General features: G+C 34.0%; 1 protein-coding gene across 3 annotated transcripts in view; it reads left to right on the forward strand.

Moving 5' to 3' along the window:
- Orc3 (origin recognition complex subunit 3) overlaps positions 1 to 22,287 on the forward strand; it is a 61,378-nt gene that overhangs the window by 28,514 nt on the left and 10,577 nt on the right. For all 3 annotated transcript variants that reach the window (XM_010633265.3, XM_010633266.3, XM_010633267.3), the window contains exons 11-14: positions 554 to 617; positions 10,383 to 10,499; positions 11,732 to 11,811; positions 19,645 to 19,778. In XM_010633265.3, coding sequence (XP_010631567.1) covers positions 554 to 617; positions 10,383 to 10,499; positions 11,732 to 11,811; positions 19,645 to 19,778 — 395 coding nt within the window. The remainder of the gene's footprint in view (positions 1 to 553; positions 618 to 10,382; positions 10,500 to 11,731; positions 11,812 to 19,644; positions 19,779 to 22,287) is intronic.

Raw genomic sequence — 22,287 nt, forward strand, 5'->3', positions numbered from 1 at the left:
TTTTTTTTTTTGGCTTTTTGGCTTTTTGGCTTTTTGGCTTTTTGAGACAGGGTCTCATTATGTAGTTGAGACTGCCCTGGAACTCACTATGTAGCCCAGGCTGGTCTCAAACTGCAGCAATCCTCCTGCCTCAGCCTCCCAAGTGCTGGGATTACAGCCGTGCGCCACCACACCCGGCCAGATACAGTTGTTTTTGAAGTGAGGAATAGAATAGGTTTTTTTTTGCTTTTGTTTATAGCAATATATTCTTTTTTAAATGGTAGGGTTTCTTTGTTGTTTAGAATTTACCATAAAGAAAATATTTTTACACAGGGACAATTTGCAAGTTCTCCAGTTATTTGCAGAAATAATTATTTTCTGGGATATATGGCCTTTGTTTATAATTAGACTATTATATATAGATGATATATTAGGCCAGAACTATCACCTTGAGTTCATTATTGAGAAAGATGTGAAAAAAATGTGACCATCAATCTAGATAGTTATTTTTCTCAATATGTTAGTGCAAATGTTTAATATTCTTTTTTGTGTATGTGGATGGTAAAACTTTTAGGTATGTTGAAAAACAAGCCTCAGAAAAGCAAGTTGCACTACTGACCAATGACAGATTTTTAAAGGTAGGAATGTGAATATTTGTTTCAGTTTCATTCTCTTGTTTTTTCTCTTCATGAAAAAGAATATACGTATATACATTTATTCTGTGAAATGTTATAAAATATATCTGTATATTCTAATATTTGCATAGTGAAGTACTAAGCCTTAGTAGTCATTTAGAACGTGAATATTAAAGATGATACAAAATCTCTACTCTGAAAGATAGGGTTTTTTTTCATGGTATTTTTTTCATTAGTACATGTTTGCTGTATATAATGGTTAGATTTATCATAGGAAGTTAGTACATGTACATACAGATAAAACATTTAAATAAGAAAAAATATTATCAAGAACACTAGATTTCTTTTATAGTCTCTTTTGGAAGGAATTTTAGATCTATAGAGATCTGCTCTCTGGATTTCTGTCCCCTTAACAGTTTTGGAATCTTCAGGCAATCTCATTTTAATATTCCTTTAAAGGCTGTCATAAATAAAAGCATAGAGAAGTCAAGCAGCTTTGGCACCTACTTCTAAATGAGTATTGATTTGATTTGGAAATATATTATCATATATTTATAACATAATGCCAGGAAAGAATTAATGAGTTTAGAAAGTTATGTTAGCCATACAACACAGAGAATATCAAAAAAATATATTTTTTTCTTTCTTGAATACATAATATTTGGACATTGTACGTAATTCGAAAAGTAAAGATAATGTTCAGAGAAAAGTCTCCTAAGTGCCCATTTCTCTTTTCTGGACACAGTGTTACCAGTTTCTTACATAGTGTTCTGGATTTTGTCTCCATATTTGCAAGCAATTACATATATTAAGAGCTCTCTCTTTAGGAAGGTAAATGTACTATCCTGCATCTTGCTTTGTTTTGTACTTAATCTTAAGTCATTCCATATTAATACTAAAGAGTGGAATACATATTCTGTTGAATGAGTATATCTTCATTTTATTTAATAAACCTTTTGTTGATAGACATTTAGAAACATCTCATTTCTTTTTTTTTTATTCCTCTTGCCTATCTAAGAAAAACACTATTAGAATATTATAATAACATTAAGAAAATCTTCAAGGTAAGCCCTAGTGCAGTGTGTGAATTTTGCTGATACATACAGCTTTCTTATTTTTTTGATAATGATGGGAATTGAACTTAGGCCTTAAATATGTTAGGCAAATGCTTTACCCCTGATCTATGTCCTCAGACCTGTTTTCAAATTTTGAACAAAAGAAGGCTAGTTCCTAGAGGGCATGTATTCTTTCTAGTTCTAAATACGAATTAACCTACATTGTAAGAATCTCAAACTATTTTGTGAATGGCCTCTGTTAAACATTATTTCCATTGCAAAATACACAGTGGGCCATAATAAAAAAGTCAACTTTAGGTTGGATTCAATAATCATTTTAATAAGCTCTGTCACCTTTACAGAGCAGAATAGAAAGTCCTTAGACCATATGAAGGTTATTTCTAAGAGAAGAAACTTAAGAATCACTGAGAATGAATATATTACTATGTGTTTCATTTTAAGATTAGCTAAATTAGCTCTCCTGAGTCAGCTAATTGCCAAGTGTGTTTCTTGCTAGACTTTTCTATCAAAGGGTATTTTCAGAAGCTAGCTTTTTTTTGGAGAACCATTTAAGCATTGAGATGATAAAGGAATGGTATGTCTATTATAAAAATAGCCTGACATTTATACCTATTTTTTTCAGTGATGTTTTGTATATTTATACTCTACACGTTCTTTTGGACTACAACCCCTGCTTGTTACTATCTTTGCTGTATTCAAGACACACAGAAATATGGAAAAGTGCAAAGATTTGTACTCTTGTTTTTTAAAAATTATCTATAGGCTACCTGCTAAATTCAAAGGGCAGATAAATGTTTATGAAAAAATTAATGTGTGTCTGTTGATTTTGTAGTTTAGAATAAAAGTATCTTTGAATATTTTATTCTTATAATGCTTTTTATAGTTATATAAAAATTAGTGATAATATGGTACTAAATGATATAGGGCAAAAGTCTTGCTCTTCACCTCAGAAATCTTGCGTTTGAACTCCAGCTATTTATTAGCTATGTGTACTTTAAAAAAAAAATGCTTATCCGCATTAAGCCTCAATTTTCTTACCTACCAAATAGGATAATAATTCCTAGTATGATTTCTTCATAACATTAGTGACAAAGTTTATCAGAAAATGAAAGTGAGTTGGAAACAAATACAGCTATAAAATTTTTACACATATAAGTAATGCCACTATTACATTTTTTACTACCATAAAAAGTAACATATCAATATAAATATATAATTTTTTGTAATTTGTATTATACATATACTGTATATAACAATATAGGCAACACTGTTGTCATATAGACATGCCTACATTTAGAGTATTTTAATTTCTATTCATTTTCTATATGCACATTTTTTTTTTTTTTTTTTGTGGTACTGGGAATTGAACTCGGGTCCTTGCGCTTGCAAGGCAGGCCACCAAACTGCTAAGCTAAATCCCAAGCCCTATATGCACATTTCTAAGAGGCAAATCTCAAAATATACTCCAAAATGTACTCCAGAGAAATTTATACAGACTGTCTTTGTCCTAAAAATCTGCTTTGCTTCCTGATGAGCTAAACCAGTGGTTCTTAAATTTAGTTTGCAGCAGAATCACACAGAGGTCTAGTTAAAACACAGATTTTTGGGCTTCATCCTCAAGTGTCTAATAGCTCTGAAGTGGGGACTAAGAATTTCACTTTTGCAGGGTTTAGGGTGATGGCGCTGCTTATCTGGAGACCATTCTTTGAGAATCACTGGGCTCAAGATGTTAAGCCCTCCAACTCCCTCAAAATTATGGATCCATAACTTTCGTAGATGCTGCTTCAAGGCAGCATGCCAGCTTTGTTCTTGATCAACTTCAGAATGAATTTTTTTGGAAATTTTTTTTTATTAAAGATTACAAACATATATGACAACAAGAAATGCAGATACTAAATAAAAATTTCAAATATACATATATATGGCAGCAATAAAAGGATATGAAATAAACAAATTTATGCAACACAGACTGATAATCCAAATACATTATTAAGAAATTAATTTTTTTAAAGTGTACTTTTCATTAAAAAAAATTCAGTTGCCTGAACCGTGTATATTTGTTGAAGACTTACTAGGAATTTTGTACTAAGGTGTGGGGCTTTCGAAGGCCATTCTGTGCAGTTTTGAATTTCTGAGTTGCACAGTACGGCCAGGCACAGTGGTCAGAAGGTGTACTCTAACAAGTGCTAGTCACGTTTTCCTAATTTGGGCAGAATAAGTTTGCACAAACTTGCATTAATTCAAAATTGATGAATCTGTAGCTTTCAAACCCTATAAAAGGATGTTAACCATATAGTCCTTAAAGTTTCTTTTGTCTCTGGCATTTGATGGTTTCATTTACTTTTCATTAAACAGAATAATAATTGTTGCTAACTGATGATATCATTTTGATTCCCCAGTAAAAATTTACTTTAGTGACAAATTAGGTTTGACACCAAATTATGTGTAATTGAAGATAAATTAGTTTATTGAAGTAAATCCAATTAATTTATCCAAGTAAAGTTTTAAATGAAATAAGATGAAACTATATATTTTTACCATGTTTCACCCCATAGTATTGCTTTGTTAATCCTTACTTGCTTGCCTCATATTTTTTCTTACACTGCTAAAACCTTAATATGTGAAAATATATTTCATGAAAAAATAAGCTGTCAAAAGTGTCTTATACAGAGCTTTCAGAATGACTATAATTTAAAAGATGCAATTTTTGCTATTGTTTGTGCCTGCAGTTTGTTTCAAGTCAGATATTAAAGAGAGCTTTGAAGATTATGGCCTCACATCATGTTTGCATAATTGCCATCATTATTTGATAATAAAGAAAAAGACTCTGCCTTGAAACTGGGAAGGTTTTTTAAATTGTGCGAAACTGCTCCTTTTATACCTTATGTGCAGATGTTGTGAGGGGGAGAGGGGGTTTTCCCAATTAGTAGGTAGTTTTATTCATTGTCTCATTATGAGCTCCAGCTACCACATCTTTTAAGTCCTTCAGTAAGAAGAGGGACTTAAATTATTAAGTAACTTGCCTGTTGGAAAGTATCATAATTAGTAAATGTAGATGGTATCTGGCATTAATATCCAGGCCTGACATTAAAGCCCCATATACTTTGTAAAACAATTCATGGAAAAGTAATGCAAGATGACAAGAGGTGCCTAATGTCCTTTATTAGTGTTTGAGAAATCAGAAATGGAGTTTTCAAATATTATGGCAAGTTAAAAGGAAATGTAAATTCTTGGAAGCTTTTCGGAAACCACTTGGTATGAGAAAGCATCTCCTGAAGTCAGGCAGCTATGTGAAGCTGCCCAAGTGTCATGTCCCCCTGTATGCTGCTGCTCCAGTTAAAGAAAAAAAGGGAAACAACCCCCTCCTTTGCACAGAAATATATGTCATTATAAACTTACACACACATACACACACACACCAGGTAATATTTCTAAACTGCTTTAAAAATAATCATAGGGGCCGGGGATTCAGCTCAGCGGTTCAGGGGCCTGCCTTGCAAGCACAAGGACCCGAGTTCATTCACTGGTACCAAAAAAACAAAATAATAATGATAATCAAATTTCAACGCCATTGCTAATGCTGTGCTCTATACCAGCTCCATTGTCTACTTTACTTTTAGTGATTTGCTATTCATGTTGATCCTGTTCTGGCAGAAGAAATTACATTATGTTCAGCATATTTAATGAATGACTGATTCCATAGACTTTATATAAGGAAATCAGTTTTTATAATTATATTCAACTCTTCCTTTTACTGTAGCTCTTTGGCATATCTTCAGCCCTTAAAGGATTAAACTGTGTTATGCAGAAAATGTATTCAATCCCTGGCAGGTGACATTTGAAGTTTTATTATTCTGACTCGTTAATGTTTCAGTGTTTCCATGCCTGTCAGAGTTTAAATCCATAGAGAATGGAAAATAAATCTTGAACTTAGAATTGTAATAGATTATTACTGGATAAGCTAAGTCACCACCCTGTTTTACAAATGAAGAACTGTAGCCAAGAGAGAAGTGAGATAGCTGAGATCACAGAGCAAATTAAAGGTGAAGAAAGGATTTCTTTTCACCATTTAGCATGTTTATCATGGTGATTTATGAACATATGGCACAAAATTAGTTCAGGAGTCTGGTAGAGGCTTACTTTTCATTTTTGGTAGCAGCTCTTCTTCAGTTTTGATAGACCTAAACGGCAGAAAGAGGGGGAAAATCTATTAGAAAAAATAGTGTGTTTAAAAGAAGGAAAAATACTGTCATCTATCACACATCATTAAATGAGTTACCTATTAGAAAATTTTAAAAAATAAATAAATGAGCTAGGTGTTAGCCTACTGTGTCAGGAATTGGCAATTTAAACTCAAACGTTTAATCGCATCACTTTCCTGATCTAAACTACCAGGGCAGGTGTACAGAGAGCAAAAGGCAGAGATAGGAAAAAACCGGCACTCAACCATCTAAAATCTAGGAGAAAGCTCTCCTTAGCACTCTCAGATAGCTATAATACACTGAGTCAAGTCTGGCAAACATTGCCAGCCAACATTTCTCACTAACAAAAATAAGGCTTATTTATAGTGAGATGATAAGATGTTGTACTTTCAGCTATTATTTTTTAATTCCAAAATGCAATATTATCTCTTTTACCAGCTTTTAAAGATAAGTTAATTGACTGAAAAGAACAAATGGCAAAAATTTGCAGTTGTTCTCACATGCTTTCTTTAAATCTTCTAGTTTACTCTTTACCTCAGCCATACAATTCTAGACACCAAAGTGGCAAATGCTATGAAAATTAGGTGAGAAGTAAATGCAAAAGCAAAGTATCACAGCAAATGTAATTCTTCTGTTGTTTTTTTCCTTGTGTATATATTCAAGTTTTATGTACATGTTGACTTCTCCAAAGAAAATGATAACATAAGTTCAAGTGGTGATTTAAAAATATAGTGAATGTTAAATTTTTTTTTAATGTATTACAAATACACATGGCTGTTAATCCCCCTCAGAATACTTCTCACTTTGAACACATTTATCCCATAGTTCTTAACACTTTCTGAAGCAATTCTGGAAGTTCTCTTTCATGGGTATTTTTACAAAGTGTGATAAAAAATGCAGTGAATGCTGTTGCTGCATGACATCCAGTGGGAGAGTTTGTAAAGCTATCACAGTATATCCTCATCTACCTTATTCACCAGATCTGGCAACATGTGCCTTCTGGCTCTTTCCCAGTCAAAACGACCATGAAAATAAACATTTGAATAGACTTAGGACATCAAGGCAGCTATGATAGTGCAGCTAAAGATTCAAGAACTTCTAGAACTGCTTCAGAAAATGGCAGGAATAATGAGTAAGTGCTCGAGTCAAGGTGAAATGCTTTGAGGCAGACTAATGGTCATGTGTCCTTTACTGTTGTCAATATTTTTTATTTAAACTATATTTTTATCACACCTCATGAATGACCTAATATAAGAATCATTTTTAATGAATGACAGACAGGACTGACAAGGTTAGAATTGACAGACTTAAGAGAGTATATTACACGTAAGTGACATTTCACAGCTTAATAATGTGAGTTTTCTAGGTCAGTATCTTTTTTTTTTAAGTCAACTTTTTTAAGTTAAGAAATTGACATAAATTCAGATTTTTGTCTTCATTTAAAAAATGACGAATATTCAAATGTAGGTTACATCCAGCCAGACAAGTGGTTGCTCTTATTTAGACTGAATGGTGGCTGTCATGAATGTACTTCTTCACTCAACAGATTTTTTGAGAACCTATTCTGTGTCCAATATTAATTTAGGTGCTACAGTATGAAAATAGAGATAAAACAGACAAAATTCCTGCTTCATGGAGTTTGCATTCTACCAAGAAGACAGCAAGATAAATAAATAAAATATATATTCTAGTGTAAATACTAACAGTGAAACAGAGACAGGGAATATGTAGTTTGATGTGCATGCGAAGTGGAACTGAAATTTTAGCCAAGGGCCTCACTGTGAGGTGAATTATGAGTTAAGACTTAATGGAACAGAACTTACCATGCAAGAATTTGGAAGAAAAAATTCTAAGTCGGCATATAGAAAGGTTCTAAACTTGAAGTGCCATTAGTAAGGAAAAGTGAGAAGGCTACTATGTATCTGCACTGTTTCTTAGAGCAGAGAGATAGTACAATTCCTGTAACTGTGTCGAAGTTGTCTTCATGTTTCTGTAATAAAGTGTAGGTGTCCTGGTGCGTGCCTGTAATTCAAGCATTTGGGAGCCTGGGGCAGGAGGATCACTGCAAGTTTGATTCAAAGCCAACCTGAACTACTTAGTGAGACCTATCTCAAAACAAAACAAAGTATATCTGTATTAACAAGAATCATCCCAATCATAGTTACATAATAAAATATCAGCAGCTATGACTAGTATACAGAGAAGATGACTGAGAAAAAAATTTAATGAACAGAAAGTAAGATTAATGTCTCAACAGGCTTTGTGTTTGCATGTGTGTAGTGTGGTGCTGCTGTAGCACATTAAGTGGGAAATTTTTCTCATAGATTAAAAACTTTATAGGATTGATTTTATTAAATAATGTCTTAAATGTATTAAAATAATACATTAGAAATTGTCCTGGCTTTGACAGATGTGTGTCCTTTTTTTTTCTTTTTGTACCGAGGATCAAACTCGGGTCCTTGCACTTGCAAGGCAGGCATCAGAACCACTAAACTAAATCCCCAGCCCTGCATTATTAAATTAGGTCCTAATACAGAAATAAACAAAACAGACAAAACTCTGTGAGACAGAGAATTTAGAGGAATGGTTCTTTGAAAAAGTTAATCATTTGTAATACTTTCTGTTACAACTGAAAAAAACAAAAATGTAGCAGAAGAATCTTTCTTAAGTTTTGAAGTCAGTACATAAGTCAAACTGGGATGGTCACAGTTACTTTGAAAAATCCTTTAGAAAGGTACAGTAGACTTTCCCTCAGTTTTTTCCCCCAGTATTGGAAACAAGCTTCCCTTTCTTTACTTGAGCATCAGATGGAAAATAGTCTTTTCTGTTTTATGGTGGAAAAAAAAAACTGAAAACATTTTTAAACAGAGTCATATCACATGGAGGAATAAAAGTACCTAAGGGGAAAACATGTTCAGAGCCCTCATACCATTCTCTCCAGGGCATATTTCCTTGAATATGCAACATTGCCCTGTATTTTTTTTTTCCCCTCCTCATCCAGGTAAATTCAATGAAGATCTTCCTGTCTATTGTACCATGAAGGTACTTGTACATATATTCACTCCACAAGACAAAAGAAAATAGGTAGAACAAAAATAGTGTAAGGAATAATTATTATTAAGTAATAGATTCCTTTTCTTCAGAATACTTCCTTATTTAAAATCTATTTTAGCATACATCACAGCAAACAATTCATACCTTTTTACAATCTCATAGCATACAGTCAAAATAGAATAAAAATACTCTGTGATTATGACTACTTTTGTTGAAATGTAGGCTTTTAAGAATTACTAATTAACTCGAACAATTGGAGGTAAAACACCTGGGTTCCAAGAGCTTTTCTGTCATTTGTATTTTCTAATAATGGCCCAAACTTTGTTGACCAAGGCATTTATTTCTAAATGAGTTAGAATTTAGAAAAAAATATATCAGATTTGCTTGAGTTGATTGATAAAGGAGATGTTATTTTCTGTGTGGTTGATCATTGAAAAATAATTTGCAAAAAGTTACTGAAGGATAAACAGCTTAGTGCAGTGATGGCGAACCTTTTAGAGTTTTCAGTGATAACTAACAGCCTGCTGTGGCACACATGCCACAGGTTTGCCTCCACTGGCCTATCATAAAATCCTTTATTTGACTTCTTAAAGGAGAAAAAATGTGAAGACCATGCTACAGATAATAATGTTTTTAAGAAGTAAGCAGTTATAAAAGGAATTAAACCTGGAAAATGCTTTATAGGATTATGGTTTATTATAATTTCTAAACCATTTCAGAATACTATATAAAGCATACCGTCCCTGCCATGGACCTTTTGAAACTGATTTGCAGGCGTAGTCCACCAGGGTTTTTTAAGACACTATGCCTCATAATGTCCTCGCTGGATTGTAAACTATTAAACCTGTTGTCCTTAGATTTCTGCTTTTCATTTTTCTTGTCTCAAGTAGTAAATTGAGTAAAACCAGTATTGGAGAGGCTCATTGAGAGGTAGTGATTTAATCAGAATCAACTGCGTTTCTTCCAGTTTCTTTTTTTCCCCTCCAGACACACTCAAGCAGTACAACTTTAGGAAATCATAAGCAGACCTTCAGCAACTATTGATTGATTATATTGGTACAGTTCTAATGCCAGTAAGGCAGAGAGTAGTGGCCCTTCCTTTCCCTGTAGCATGTACCAGGTGACTGACACAGGCAGGTATATGATAAGCTGCTCTCTTGTGCACTTCTAATTTTGGGGTCAAGGTACTGTAGCAGTGCTGGAGATATTTAATGAGGTTAAATTACAGTAAAAAATTTGATGTGTATAAAATATCACCAGACTTGATACTCAGTTTTATCCTGGGGGTATTTCAAATTTTTATGAATTAAAGCATCTGTTTTATAACTATGAATCCTTTTGTCAGTTTTCTAGAAATTAGATATATATCCATGAAGTAGATTTTGTTATTTGATTTTACTGCTTTACGTATTAACAGTATATCATGTGATTTTTAGGAAGAGACACAATCATTACTAGAAGATCTGCATATTTACCATGTGAATTATTTCCTGGTTTTGCGATGTCTTCATAATTTCACCAGTTCTCTTCCCAAGTACCCACTAGGTCGACAGGTAAATAAATAATTAATATATAATAAATAAAACTTCCTCATTTGGAATCTGCAAAGTAGGAAGAATAGTACTTTCTGGCTTTGATTTCTGCAGCAGTCAGGCATTAGAATTTGAAATAGATCCAATTCTTACAATAAGAGAACAATCCATTCCAGCTATATACAGAACTGGTAATTGAAACAAGTCTATTTTGTTCTGATGGCCACAGCTAGAAATAGCTACATGAATTACAGTGATAGTTTCCCCCTACAGTGTATTTGTACCAAAGCACTTAAACCTTTCTTGTTTAACATTTCCTTTTCACTTATTGAGAGAGCCTGTACTCTTAGTAGGGATCTAAAAAAAGAAATCTGATTGAGAATGCTTACTGGTTAAGTTTGCATTACACCAAGAATTAAAGGAGACATGCTCAACTGACCCTGTGGACCATCTTAGAGTAGCTGATAATGGAAGAATTCCTAATTAGCAGATCATAACTCCGAGTTTTAGAGAACAAATATAAGTGTATAACAGTGATTTATTTCTGAGACAATGCCTGCCATTGGACATTCAGTAAACACCCTCCTTACAGTTTAATCATTTTCTTGCTACAGAGTGGCTGGTAATATCAGTTAATCCCAATATAGTCTCATTTTACTTTTATGTAAGTTATATACTTACAATGTCAACTGTGTGATACATTCCAAGCCTGTTGTCCTCTAAATTTTAGCATATGTGCTGTCGAAGCAAGCATTATTATCATCTAAAGAATATGGGTGTGACTTTTATTTTGGTTTGATTTTTGTTGTTGTTTTTATTTTGGCACTGGAGAGCGAACTCAGGACTTTAGGCTTGCGACGGCAGAACCACTGAGCTAAATAAATCCTAGCCCTTGGGTTTTTTTGTTGTTGTTGTTTTGTTTTGTTTTATTTTTGTTTTTTGAGTTGCACTGTTGGGGCCAGGGATTTAGCTCAGTGGTTCCACTGCCTGCCTTGCAAGCGAAAGGTCCTGAGTTTGATTCCCGGTACCAAAAAAAAAAAGTCTCGCTATCAACTTCAGGCTGACCTTAAACTCACTGTGTCACCTAGGCTGCTCTCGAACTTGCAGTGATCCTCCTGGCTCATCCACCTGAGTGGTGTATTATAGGCATGCACTACCATGGTTGTTTTTAATAGCATTACATTTTTGAGTGTTGACTGTATATGATTTTGCCAGTTTAGTGTTTCATTTTTCTCACAAATGTTCACTTACAGATCAGAGAGTTGTACTGCACATGTTTAGAAAAGAACATATGGGATTCAGAGGAGTATGTATCAGCCTTGCAGCTGCTGAGGTAATTTTTTGTTTCCTTTTCTTTTTTTGTCAATAGCACCTTCCTCCAGAACTCTGCTTTGCCAAAAAGTTTCATAAGTAGCCATGTTGTGTCTAAGAATATTTGTAAATATCTTGAATTCATGCTTATAGCTGATGGTATTTTTAATGTAGTAACATCCATTCCTCCGCTGGTGTTACCTTGTTTTTGAACTTAACAGTTTTTAAAGGAAAACCTGTGATTATTTGGTCACATATTGTTACTGTATGAAGAGAGTATGCTCCATGAGTCTCTGGGGCATACATATCCCAAAGCCAGCAAGTTGACACCCCACCCTAACCATGACATCTCTTCCCTGTCAACCTCATAACCAAGCACATCTCCTTCAACCAGTTAATCTCCAAATAAAGGTGATAACTGCTTCATAATTCCACCTAGCACAATATGACTATCCTGCATGCAACTGAAAATGTAACAGTCCCTTCTCTTTCAGTAGTTATATCTACATTTTCTGTTGATCTTGTTCCTCTAGAGAACCCTAACCTATATACATCATCTCAGCAAAGGGTGTATGTAGACTTATAAATGAAAGTAGACACTGTGATACTGATGAGAAACCAGACGTGATGGTGCTGTGGTTTGTCCCCCAACGTTTCATGCCTTGGAAGCTTGGTCCCCATTGTGGTATTATTAAGCAATGGCAGAACCTTTAGGATATAGAGCTTAATGCAAGGTTATTAGATCATTGGGGACACCGTCTTCAGGATTAGTGGAGGTTTTATAGAGTGTTACTTCTCCTGAGAATGTGTTGTTACACAAAAGCAAGATTGGTCCCTCCCCGCTGTCTGGCTTCCTGTCTAACTATGATACCTCTACCAAGTTGGGGTGCAGGCAAGGAACCCTTACCAGAGACTAAACTAATAGGGCTGTCAAATCATGGACTTTCATCCTCCAAATCCGTGAGCCAGGTAGACCTCTTTTCTTTATAAAGCACTCAGCATGAAGTGTTTTCTGACAGAAATAGTACAGAGATTAATAATACACGTGGTCATCATAAACCTACATTTAACAAACATTCTAGTATATTCAGAAAAATGGTCCTGGGATTATGCTTAAGAAATAGCTTCTAAACCAGGCATGGTGGTGCATGCCTGTAATCCCAGCACTCAGGAGGCTGAGGCAGGAAGATCGCTTCAGTTCAAGACCAGTCTGGGCTACATAGACCCTGTCTCAACCCCCCCGCAAAAAAAAGAAATAGCTTCTAGAAAATAGAGGGGATAAAAAAACAGTTTAAAATTTTTTTGAGGGGGGAGAAAAGGGGAATTTTTTTTAACCATGAGAAAACTGGATGGCTTTAATCAGTTGGTCTCAATTGGTTCCAAAACTGCATTGAGATAATCTCTTATTAGTGAACAATAGTTTTTATCTCACTAGACAGGAAAAAAAGATCTGAATTTTTATGTTAAGTTTTTTTTATTGAGCATTTAGTGCCACTATTAATTTTTTACTAGTAAAATAAATAAATATACAGGTAAGAAATATTGATTGATTGCAATACTAAGGATCAAAGTCAGTGGTGCTCTAAACACTGAGTCACATCCCCAGCCCTTTTGTTTTTTATTTTGAGACTGGCTGGCCGGAAAATTGTGTTCCTCCTGTCCCAGCCTCCCAAGTAGCTGGGACTACTACTACTGGAGTTGTAAAACCACCACACTTGACAAAAAATGCTAATTTTTAAAATTTAGAAATAACTGACTAAACAGGTTTGATAACTTTTTTCTTTCTTATAAACTCAAGGTTGTATTTTTAAAGTATATCAATAGATATGTTACAGTGTATTTTATTAAAGTTGTTTGTAACCATATGATAGACTTAAATTTATTTTAACGCAATGTTAAATGTATTAAAATGTGTTAAATGTGTTAAAATTTAATACAATATTCCTTAAATGGACATAGTGTTTCACAAAAGGCAAAATTCACCCATACAAACCAGTTTAAGAACTATTCTCCTTAGTTAAACTATGCTAAGGCCTGAGGTCATTGAATTCCTTATCATCACAAAGTCAGAAATGCCTTAATGCTTGATTTATTGAGCCACTGATCTGATGACCAGTGATGACCCTTGTCCGATGATAGCGAACCTTTTAGAGACCTCTGCCCAAAGTGTAACTCAAAACCCACTTATTTATCACCAAGTGCCAACACTGTAAAATAAACCTGAATATTTCAGAAAAAACAACTCATACATTAACATCTTTTTCTTAAAAGAAAAACAACAGCCATGCCATAGGTTCAACACTACTGCTGTAGTCCTTACCTACAGAGAATTTAAATCAAGTGAGAGATTTAGTCAGATAAGTAGATAAATACAATAAAGTAGTAAGAGCTGTAATGAGTGCTAAGGGATCCAGTAGTCTGGTTGGTAAATCTCCCTTTTTGAGTTTGGGCAGCTTCTTCAGGAAGTAGCATCTAATGTGAACTATTTTTAGACTAAGGGAAGTTACACCTTTTGGTTTTTGTTTCATTGTTACAATCATACATGGTTGCTTTATTAGTCTTTGAAAAAGATAATCTCAGTACTTTTTCACTGGTCTTTTTATTTTGTTTTCTTCTGGTCTTCAATGATATGATTCATTTAATTTAAAAACTTGAGTTTTGAGTACAAAGTTGCCTGATAGTGATGGTGCATGAAACTTGAGAACTCATAGTCAGAAAATCTCTTGTGAGAGCCATGGATTGGCCAGTTATATTTTTTCCATAACACGTATCAATTTTAAACATATGCTGTAGGCAATATTTGTCTGTGCCTCTCCCACTCCTAGCTAGAATGTAAGTTCTATGAGGAAAGCGATTTTTTTTTTTAATCAAAGTATACCTCAGATATCCAGAATGGTGCCTCCTGTATAAGAGGCATTCAGTACATGTCTCTTGAATGATTGATTGGATGGTTTTTATGACTAAGTGTCTGAAACCCCATTTTGAAAACCCAATATAAAAAATGCTAGTTTAGTAGCCATTCTCAATCCTTAATTTTGTTTGTGTTTATCTGAATTACTATTTGTAACAAAATTAAGTGTCTTTCTTTTGGAGTCAAGGTCTTGCTGGTTCAGGATGGCCTTGAACTCACTGTGTAGCACAGGTTAGCCTCAAACTCATGGTGTACCTCTTGCCTTGGCCTCCTGAGTGCTAGGATTATAGACATGTGTAACAAATGGATTGGAATGAATTACACTTTTTAAAGTTTTAATTGTTTTCAAGTAATTTTGTTCAGTTAGACTTGGTTTATCCAAAGTGCTTGCTTTAGTCACTTTAATACTAAGGTACATGAGAATATAACAGTATTTTTCTGACATTACTTCTTATAACTTTGAAAAACATTCGTGCACTATTAGCACTTTGTATTTTAGATTTTTTTCCAGGTCCCGATATATTTTTTTAAACTCATACTGTGATTTAATGTGCATCCCATGATTTCCATATTTTGCTTTTTGTGTTTTGTTTTTGTCATGGTAGTGTGTGTGTGTGTGTGTGTGTGTGTCTGTCTGTCTGTCTGTCTGTCTCTACCTAATATTCTACCATGAATACTGTGCTTTGAAATGCAATACAGCATGGTTGGTAAGAACATGCATGGTAAACCAAATTGTCCAGGATGAAATTCCAGCTTTACTAAGCTTTAGGACCCTAGAAAAATCAGTTAAATTCTCTGTGTTTTCTCATCTTTAACACAGGAATAATAATAGTAGCTACCTAAAAAAATATTGTATCATGTGACATGTGATACATATATAGACAGGTAAATGTTAGCCATCGTTAATATTCCATATTATTGTACCTTCTTGTTTAGCCTCATCATAAATACCCTTTTTTTTTCTTTCTTTGTTTATTTGAGGTGGGTGGGTCATGGGGTTGAACACAAGGCCTTCTCACTGAGCTTTATCCCCTTTTATTATTCATTCTGAGATAAGGTGTCACTGAATTACCCAGGCTGGACTCAAACTTCCAATCCTCCTGCTTCAGCTTTCCAGAGTGCTGGGATTATAGGTGTGTTATCACTACACTACACCCAGCTGATATCCCATAGTTTGAAAATATAACATTTTATTTAATCAGACCTTTATTTGATATATATTAGGGTTGTTTCTGATTCTGCACTATCACAAACAGTAATCACAAGCTTATATGTTTATACATTTGAATAATTATTTCCAAAAAAATGAATACACAGATGTAGACTTTCTGAGTCTAAAATGTAAAGACAATTAATTATACTGCTATACACCCACCCCAACAGTATTTCAGTGTTTCCTTGTAGTCTTGCTGTTGCTGGATATTACCAGGCTTAAATATCTTCCTTTGCTTTCTTCTAGTATTTTCTGATTGGTAGGCTTATTCTTTTTCCACTTCCCACACCATTCTCACAGTTTTATCTGTCTGAAATATATTTGTGTATATAATGTGAGATAGTGTGATCTGGTTGTTTTATTTTATGGTTTTTTGTTCTGTCTGAAATATATTTGTGTATATAATGTGAGATAGTGTGATCTGGTTGTTTTATTTTATTTGGTTTTGTTTCAGAATAGTTATTCTAATACCTAGGCCCCCCCCCCACACTGATTTAACACTCACCTCTATCATATAACAAACTTCCATGTATACCTTTATCTCTTTCTGGATTAGTATTCTCTTATTTACCTGTCTGTCCTTATCTAGGTAAGTACTATCTGATTTTAATTACTAATTTACACTTTTCGGTACATTGATAGCCCCACTACATTCACTGAAGTACATATACACTGTTTCTCTTTTTCAGAAATAATTATTTTCCTAGATACATTTTTGAATAATTGTATTTGATTTTAAAATATATCCATTGGAATTTTGTTTTACAAGGTACTAGAAGTATAGATTAATTTGGAATGGTTTGTATCTTCACAATATTGAATAGTAGAACTTAAACTGTTCTTTTAGTTAGGACTTTCATATTTTTAATAGGTATTACACATTTGCTATATTTTGTGTTCTGTAGTTTCTGTTGCTTTTCTTGAGAAAACAGTAAAACTTTATTGAAAATTTAAGACCAGCTTGCATTGTTTTGGTTAGTCTTTATTTAGGCCTGTGATTGCCTTTCGTCCACTTCTGGCACTTGAGCAGGCACTAGGTCTCACACAGACTCTGCCTTGACATCAAGATCATCTCTTTGTACTTCGTTTGTCTCCCACCTGTAATAGCCTAACATTCATTTGGTTTCTCCTCTCTTGTTCAACACTGGGTTGCTCAGCAACCAAAAGCTTAACAAGTTGAGAAGAATCTTGTTTTCTCTTTTCCTCTAGATCTAGATGTTGATATACTTGCTAGGTTATATTTCATGTCCACAAAGAATGAAAACACAAATGAAGCCTGCAGAGAAAATCAAAACACAGCCTCCCCTGGCACCATTGTCTTTGTTAACATTTTAAAATGCTGTTTTTTCCATTATTTGTTCATAACACGTGTAGGGATGTATTTACACATACACACACGTTTATCTTACATTCACATGATCATATGTATATTTACATGTTCCTTTATTCTAATATTTTTACAGTCCTTAGATTTTTTTTTCTTTTCTTTTATTGACTTCATTGGTACATTTTAGGTATACAGTAGTTACATTCATTATTGAGATCTTGTACCTTTACATGACAGGTGGTCTTGGTTCTCATTTTTTCCCCTTGTCCCTGCCTTCCCTTCACCCCCTTTTCCCCTCCCCATTTACAAACACTTTATTTCCATTTTTTCATTTTCTCATATTTTTTCCCTTATTAACTTTCCCCTACCCTTCCCGCTTTCCCTATACCTTTAGCCCTTTTCTTCCCATTTCACAATGTCAGTTAAGTTCTTTATTGTTGTGACTACAGCCTAGAATGATGTTGAATAATGATGATGATAGGCATCTTTGTTGGTTCTGTGGTTATGTAATTTTACTGGAAAAAATTTAATGAATGATTTTACTGGGTTATTATTTCTAATCAGCTTTTTATCGTCTTTTTTTACATGAAATCAGGGATTACTTTAGAAAAGTGTAAAATCTTTTACTACTCTGGAAACCATATGAACATAATTTTTGGCTAATTAAAGGAATAATAACTGTGTGAATCCCTGTAAGTTTACATGTGAGGTAAAAGCTGTCTCCTCCAATAAAATATCACATTAGAAGTTATGACTAACAAAGTTTAGTTTCAAAGTTATGTGACATAACTTATGTGGCCTTTTGAGGGGGCTACACTTGACCTTCCTTGAGATTCCATTATTTGTAGCTCAAAATGGATACAAAATGTGGCTGCTTGTAGCCCAGAAGCTAATTCTTAGTGGGCTACTAGTGTGCATTAGAGCTTCCACAGTCATTGCCTCTTCTTCCTCCAAGTAAGCCACTGCAGTTGCTGGTCCTGTCTACTTGAGTGAGGCTAACAGATTATTCCAGTGCAGGTGACTTTTATTTAACTCCCCTAACAATTAATTCCACAGGGCAATAAATGCCAGAAATTTTAATCTCAGATGTTATCAAGAATGAAATATCTTAGCTTATTATTCTTTGACCTGTTAGCTGCCTTTTATCCACAGATAAACATGACATATTAGATAATTACTATAGGAAGAGAAGATTTTATACTTTTTCTTAATACCAGGGAAAATTTTACTTTTTGCATACATTACTAGCTTCTGTATTTCCTGGCTGTAAGCTTTTTGTTTTGTAAGTTTAAATTTTGGTTGAAGTAACTGGTTAATTTGTATTAAGAAATAGTTTCATCTATTTTATGTCTTTTTCCTAATTTACTAATATTAATAATTTAACCAAATTTTGTTTTATTAAAATATGTCACACTTGGGCTGGGGATTAGCTCAGTGGTTTCGCTGCCTGCCTTGAAAGTGCAACGGCCCGAGTTCGATCCCCAGTACCCCCCCAAAATGTCACACTTAAATTAGTTGTTTAATAATATATAGAATACCCTATTCTGATTTTAATATATTATTTCTTCATGTTTAATGTTAAAACATAACTATTGTAGTCTTAAAAATTTATACATCTGTGTGATGCCACCAAATAATAATTACCAATATTGACCCTGATTCCATTTGATGTTGTTATTGAGTATAATCTTAATGGAGAGATCCTGAAAGTAATGCCTCTGAGAACAGGGTCCTAATTTTGCAGTATCTGTGTTGTTTCTATTTCTAATAAAGATTTTCTGTGTGGCCCTGAATGCACTATTGAGCCACTCTGTGTGTGCTATAAATAACAAGCAGAATTGCCAGCCCTGTTTGAAATTCATTGCATTTACTGGTTGATGTTTATTAAAGAGACACAAACTAGTATAAATGGTAATAATTAAAAATGATTATGATACTTACATTTTTGGTCCTTTTAAACTTGCATTTAGCATGTTATATTCTTGGTAGACATTTGTCTACTGTTTATATTTAGATCAGAAAGAAAAGTAAACTAACCTAAAATTTTGTGGTAAGCACTGTACTGGATTCTTCAGCTGCATCTTCTCATTTAATTTTTAAGTCTCCATCTCAACTGTGAACTACATTAGTTGTTATTTCCATTTTATAAACAAGACATTATAGTAAGTGCCAGAGCTGGGCTGTGAACTCAGATATTTGTATATTTTCTAAACTAAGCTTTATAGTGAGATATCTTCAAAAATACTTCTTAATGTCATATAATTGAGGAGAGTTTCTACCAAAGAAAGTTGGTGACTACTAATGAAGAGTTTGGACAGTCTTGAGCAGAAACATTTAATATGTAAGAAATGTTTTTAGGTATATTAATTTTCCTGTTAATCTCCTTTCACTGATTCTTTTCTAGGATGTTGGCAAAAGATGAACTGGTGACTATGCTTCAGAAATGTCTCAGGGTTTTTAATTCCTCTTCTGAAAATCAGCTTGGCAGCACAGCAAAGAAAATAGAAGAGCTCCTGGCCCAATTTCAGAACCTTTGTGGTAAGAGTATAATATCCTGCAAATTCTACCACTGAGACAGTTATTTAACTGAATGACATGGAGAAGCCCTTGTTATGATGTGCTGAGAGATGAAGAGATAAAGTAGATCATGATCAGTCAGTATAACAAGCCTCAGAATGCCAAATTATAACAATCACAAATAAGCCAAATGCTTCTCTTCTAGGCTTGGTTTAAACAATGAGGAGTATCAAATGGAAAAGGAAAAAAATTCAGACAGTTTGGAGCACTTACTGTTTTTTAAAAAGGCAACAGAAATCCAAAACTTTAGAATAGCAGGATATCATAATTAAGGGCTTCTGTTAGATGTTATTTCTTAAGCATTTCGGCTTCTTTATAGATTTCAGAAATTGCATAAATCGTTTGTAAGCCTAAAAAGTTAATAACTATCAACTACTTTCATAGCAATGGGGCTTATTGGTATACTGATTACCAAAATATTTATTAGGCCTGTTTTAATCTGATTTACCAAGACTTGAATTTTTCTCTCCTAAATGAACAGAGGTAGCCCAGCACATCTCAGTGTTGGAGGGTTATATTTTTGAGTATTTTGCATAACCTCTACTTAAAGATTTGTGTTTGCCAAATGTTTGGAGTGCCTGATTTTATATAGGTAGTCCTTTTCTGTTCTCTAATACTGCAGATCTTCTGTGTTCTAATGGGGCATTAGGATTGATATTGAGCGTTTTTTCATGGTCTATTGCTCTTTTTCTCTGTTGCTAACATGGAATGCATGACATTCTTTTAATTTAAAAAAATGGTGTGTACCTTTTACTGTACTTTCCCACTATTTAGAGGGAGTTTTAATGGAGGTTACAGAAAGATGGCTTGGTATATAAGTACAGAGAATTAGACATGGCATTGTAAAGGTTCTTATTTGGTATGTCCATCTTAATCCTTTCTGTTTGGGCAAGTGTTACTTTGTCTTAAAAATCCTTAAGGTTTAGGAGCTGCTTTTGCAAAAATTGTCCATATCTCTCCATCACTTCAGTGCAAGGCATATAGTGAGTGTTCAGTTATGGAGGATGAGAGCGGAAGTTTGTCCGACTAGAGTGGCATGAGTAGATTGAAAAAGTTCTCCATAGGTACTAAGGGGGTTCCCTCCAGGTTATGTATGCACATTGCTCTTTTGCTACCACAGTAGGACCTAAACTACCTTTAAGAACATGAAATTGGGGCATAGATATAGCTCAGTGATGGAGTGTTTGCCTAGCATGTGTGAAGCCCTGGGTTCAATCTCTAGCACTTAAAAAAAAGAAAAAGTCTGCTGATTCAGAACATAAAAATATTAAAGGACTAGAAGTTGGAATCCTTGAGTCCAGCTACTTCCAGACACAAAACTCCAGGAAGAGAAGGTAATTTGTTTGGGATTATACAGCTGGGACCTAGACGAACCCCTCTTCTCTTAACTACCAGTTCATTTTTTTCCTCATCAGTTCTCAATTTAGCCCTCTAATTATGGTGACCTTACCAGTGAGGGATTACATATAAGGATATAAACAGGGTAAAAGACAAGAGTATGTACGTTTCAGTCTTATACAAAATTGGCCACAGGGGAATTTGTGTAAAAAGAAATTACAAATATAATCTTTAAAAAATTTTTGTGATACTGGGTTTTCAAATTACATTGTACCCCTAGCCCTTTTTATATTTCTTAATTTTGGAACAGGGTCTCATTATTATTGCCCAGGCTGGTCTGGAACTTGGAATCCTCCTGCCTCAGCCTCTCAAAGTGCTAGATTGCAGATGTGAGCCACAATATGTAGCCATGATAATTTTAGAATTCATATAATATGAGCTGGTGAACAAACTTGGTGATATGCTAGCATTCCATAAAGGAAGCTTTTTCAAGTGGAAAAGTTGAAGATTAAAAGATTACAGCCTAAAAATTGAATAAATTCACAAATTAAAGGAAAACCATTGTCTTAAAGAAATATCCACATCTCAATTTTTCAAATATAAAAAAAGTGCAATTAGAACTCCCTGAATTGAGTAAGTAAAAGTATTTGACTGTGTTCTATTTCTGGTTCTTTACCATTAAATACACATTACAGTTTGGGCTTAAAATTATAGTTGAGAAAGCTGGGCATCCTAGTAGGCTGAAGGAGGATTGCATATTCTAATGCAGCCTGAACAACTTAGCCACTTAACAAGAACCTCAACTCAAAAAATGGGCTGGGAATGTAACTCAGTGCAGAGGCCCTGGGTTCAATTCCCAGTACCACGAAAAAAACAAACAAAAAATTAACAGTGAAGAGGGTTAAGTAGGGCGGAGTGTCATATCAACTTTATTTTTAAGGCTGTACTACATGTTAATAAAATGGAATAAAGAATTTAATAGATATCTTAACCTTAAATTGTATCTTTATTGAGCCAGGAATAGCTAAAAAAACAATTATTCTTTGAAAATAATGTGTACCCTCCTTTTGTCTTAGATTTGGGGCAGACTAACCACGTGATGTCAAAACTTTTTTTTTTTTTTTTTTTTTTT

Source organism: Fukomys damarensis, unplaced genomic scaffold (assembly GCF_012274545.1).
Source record: "Fukomys damarensis isolate Sample0158 unplaced genomic scaffold, DMR_v1.0_HiC HiC_scaffold_14, whole genome shotgun sequence".
NCBI classification, from domain to species: Eukaryota; Metazoa; Chordata; class Mammalia; order Rodentia; family Bathyergidae; genus Fukomys; species Fukomys damarensis.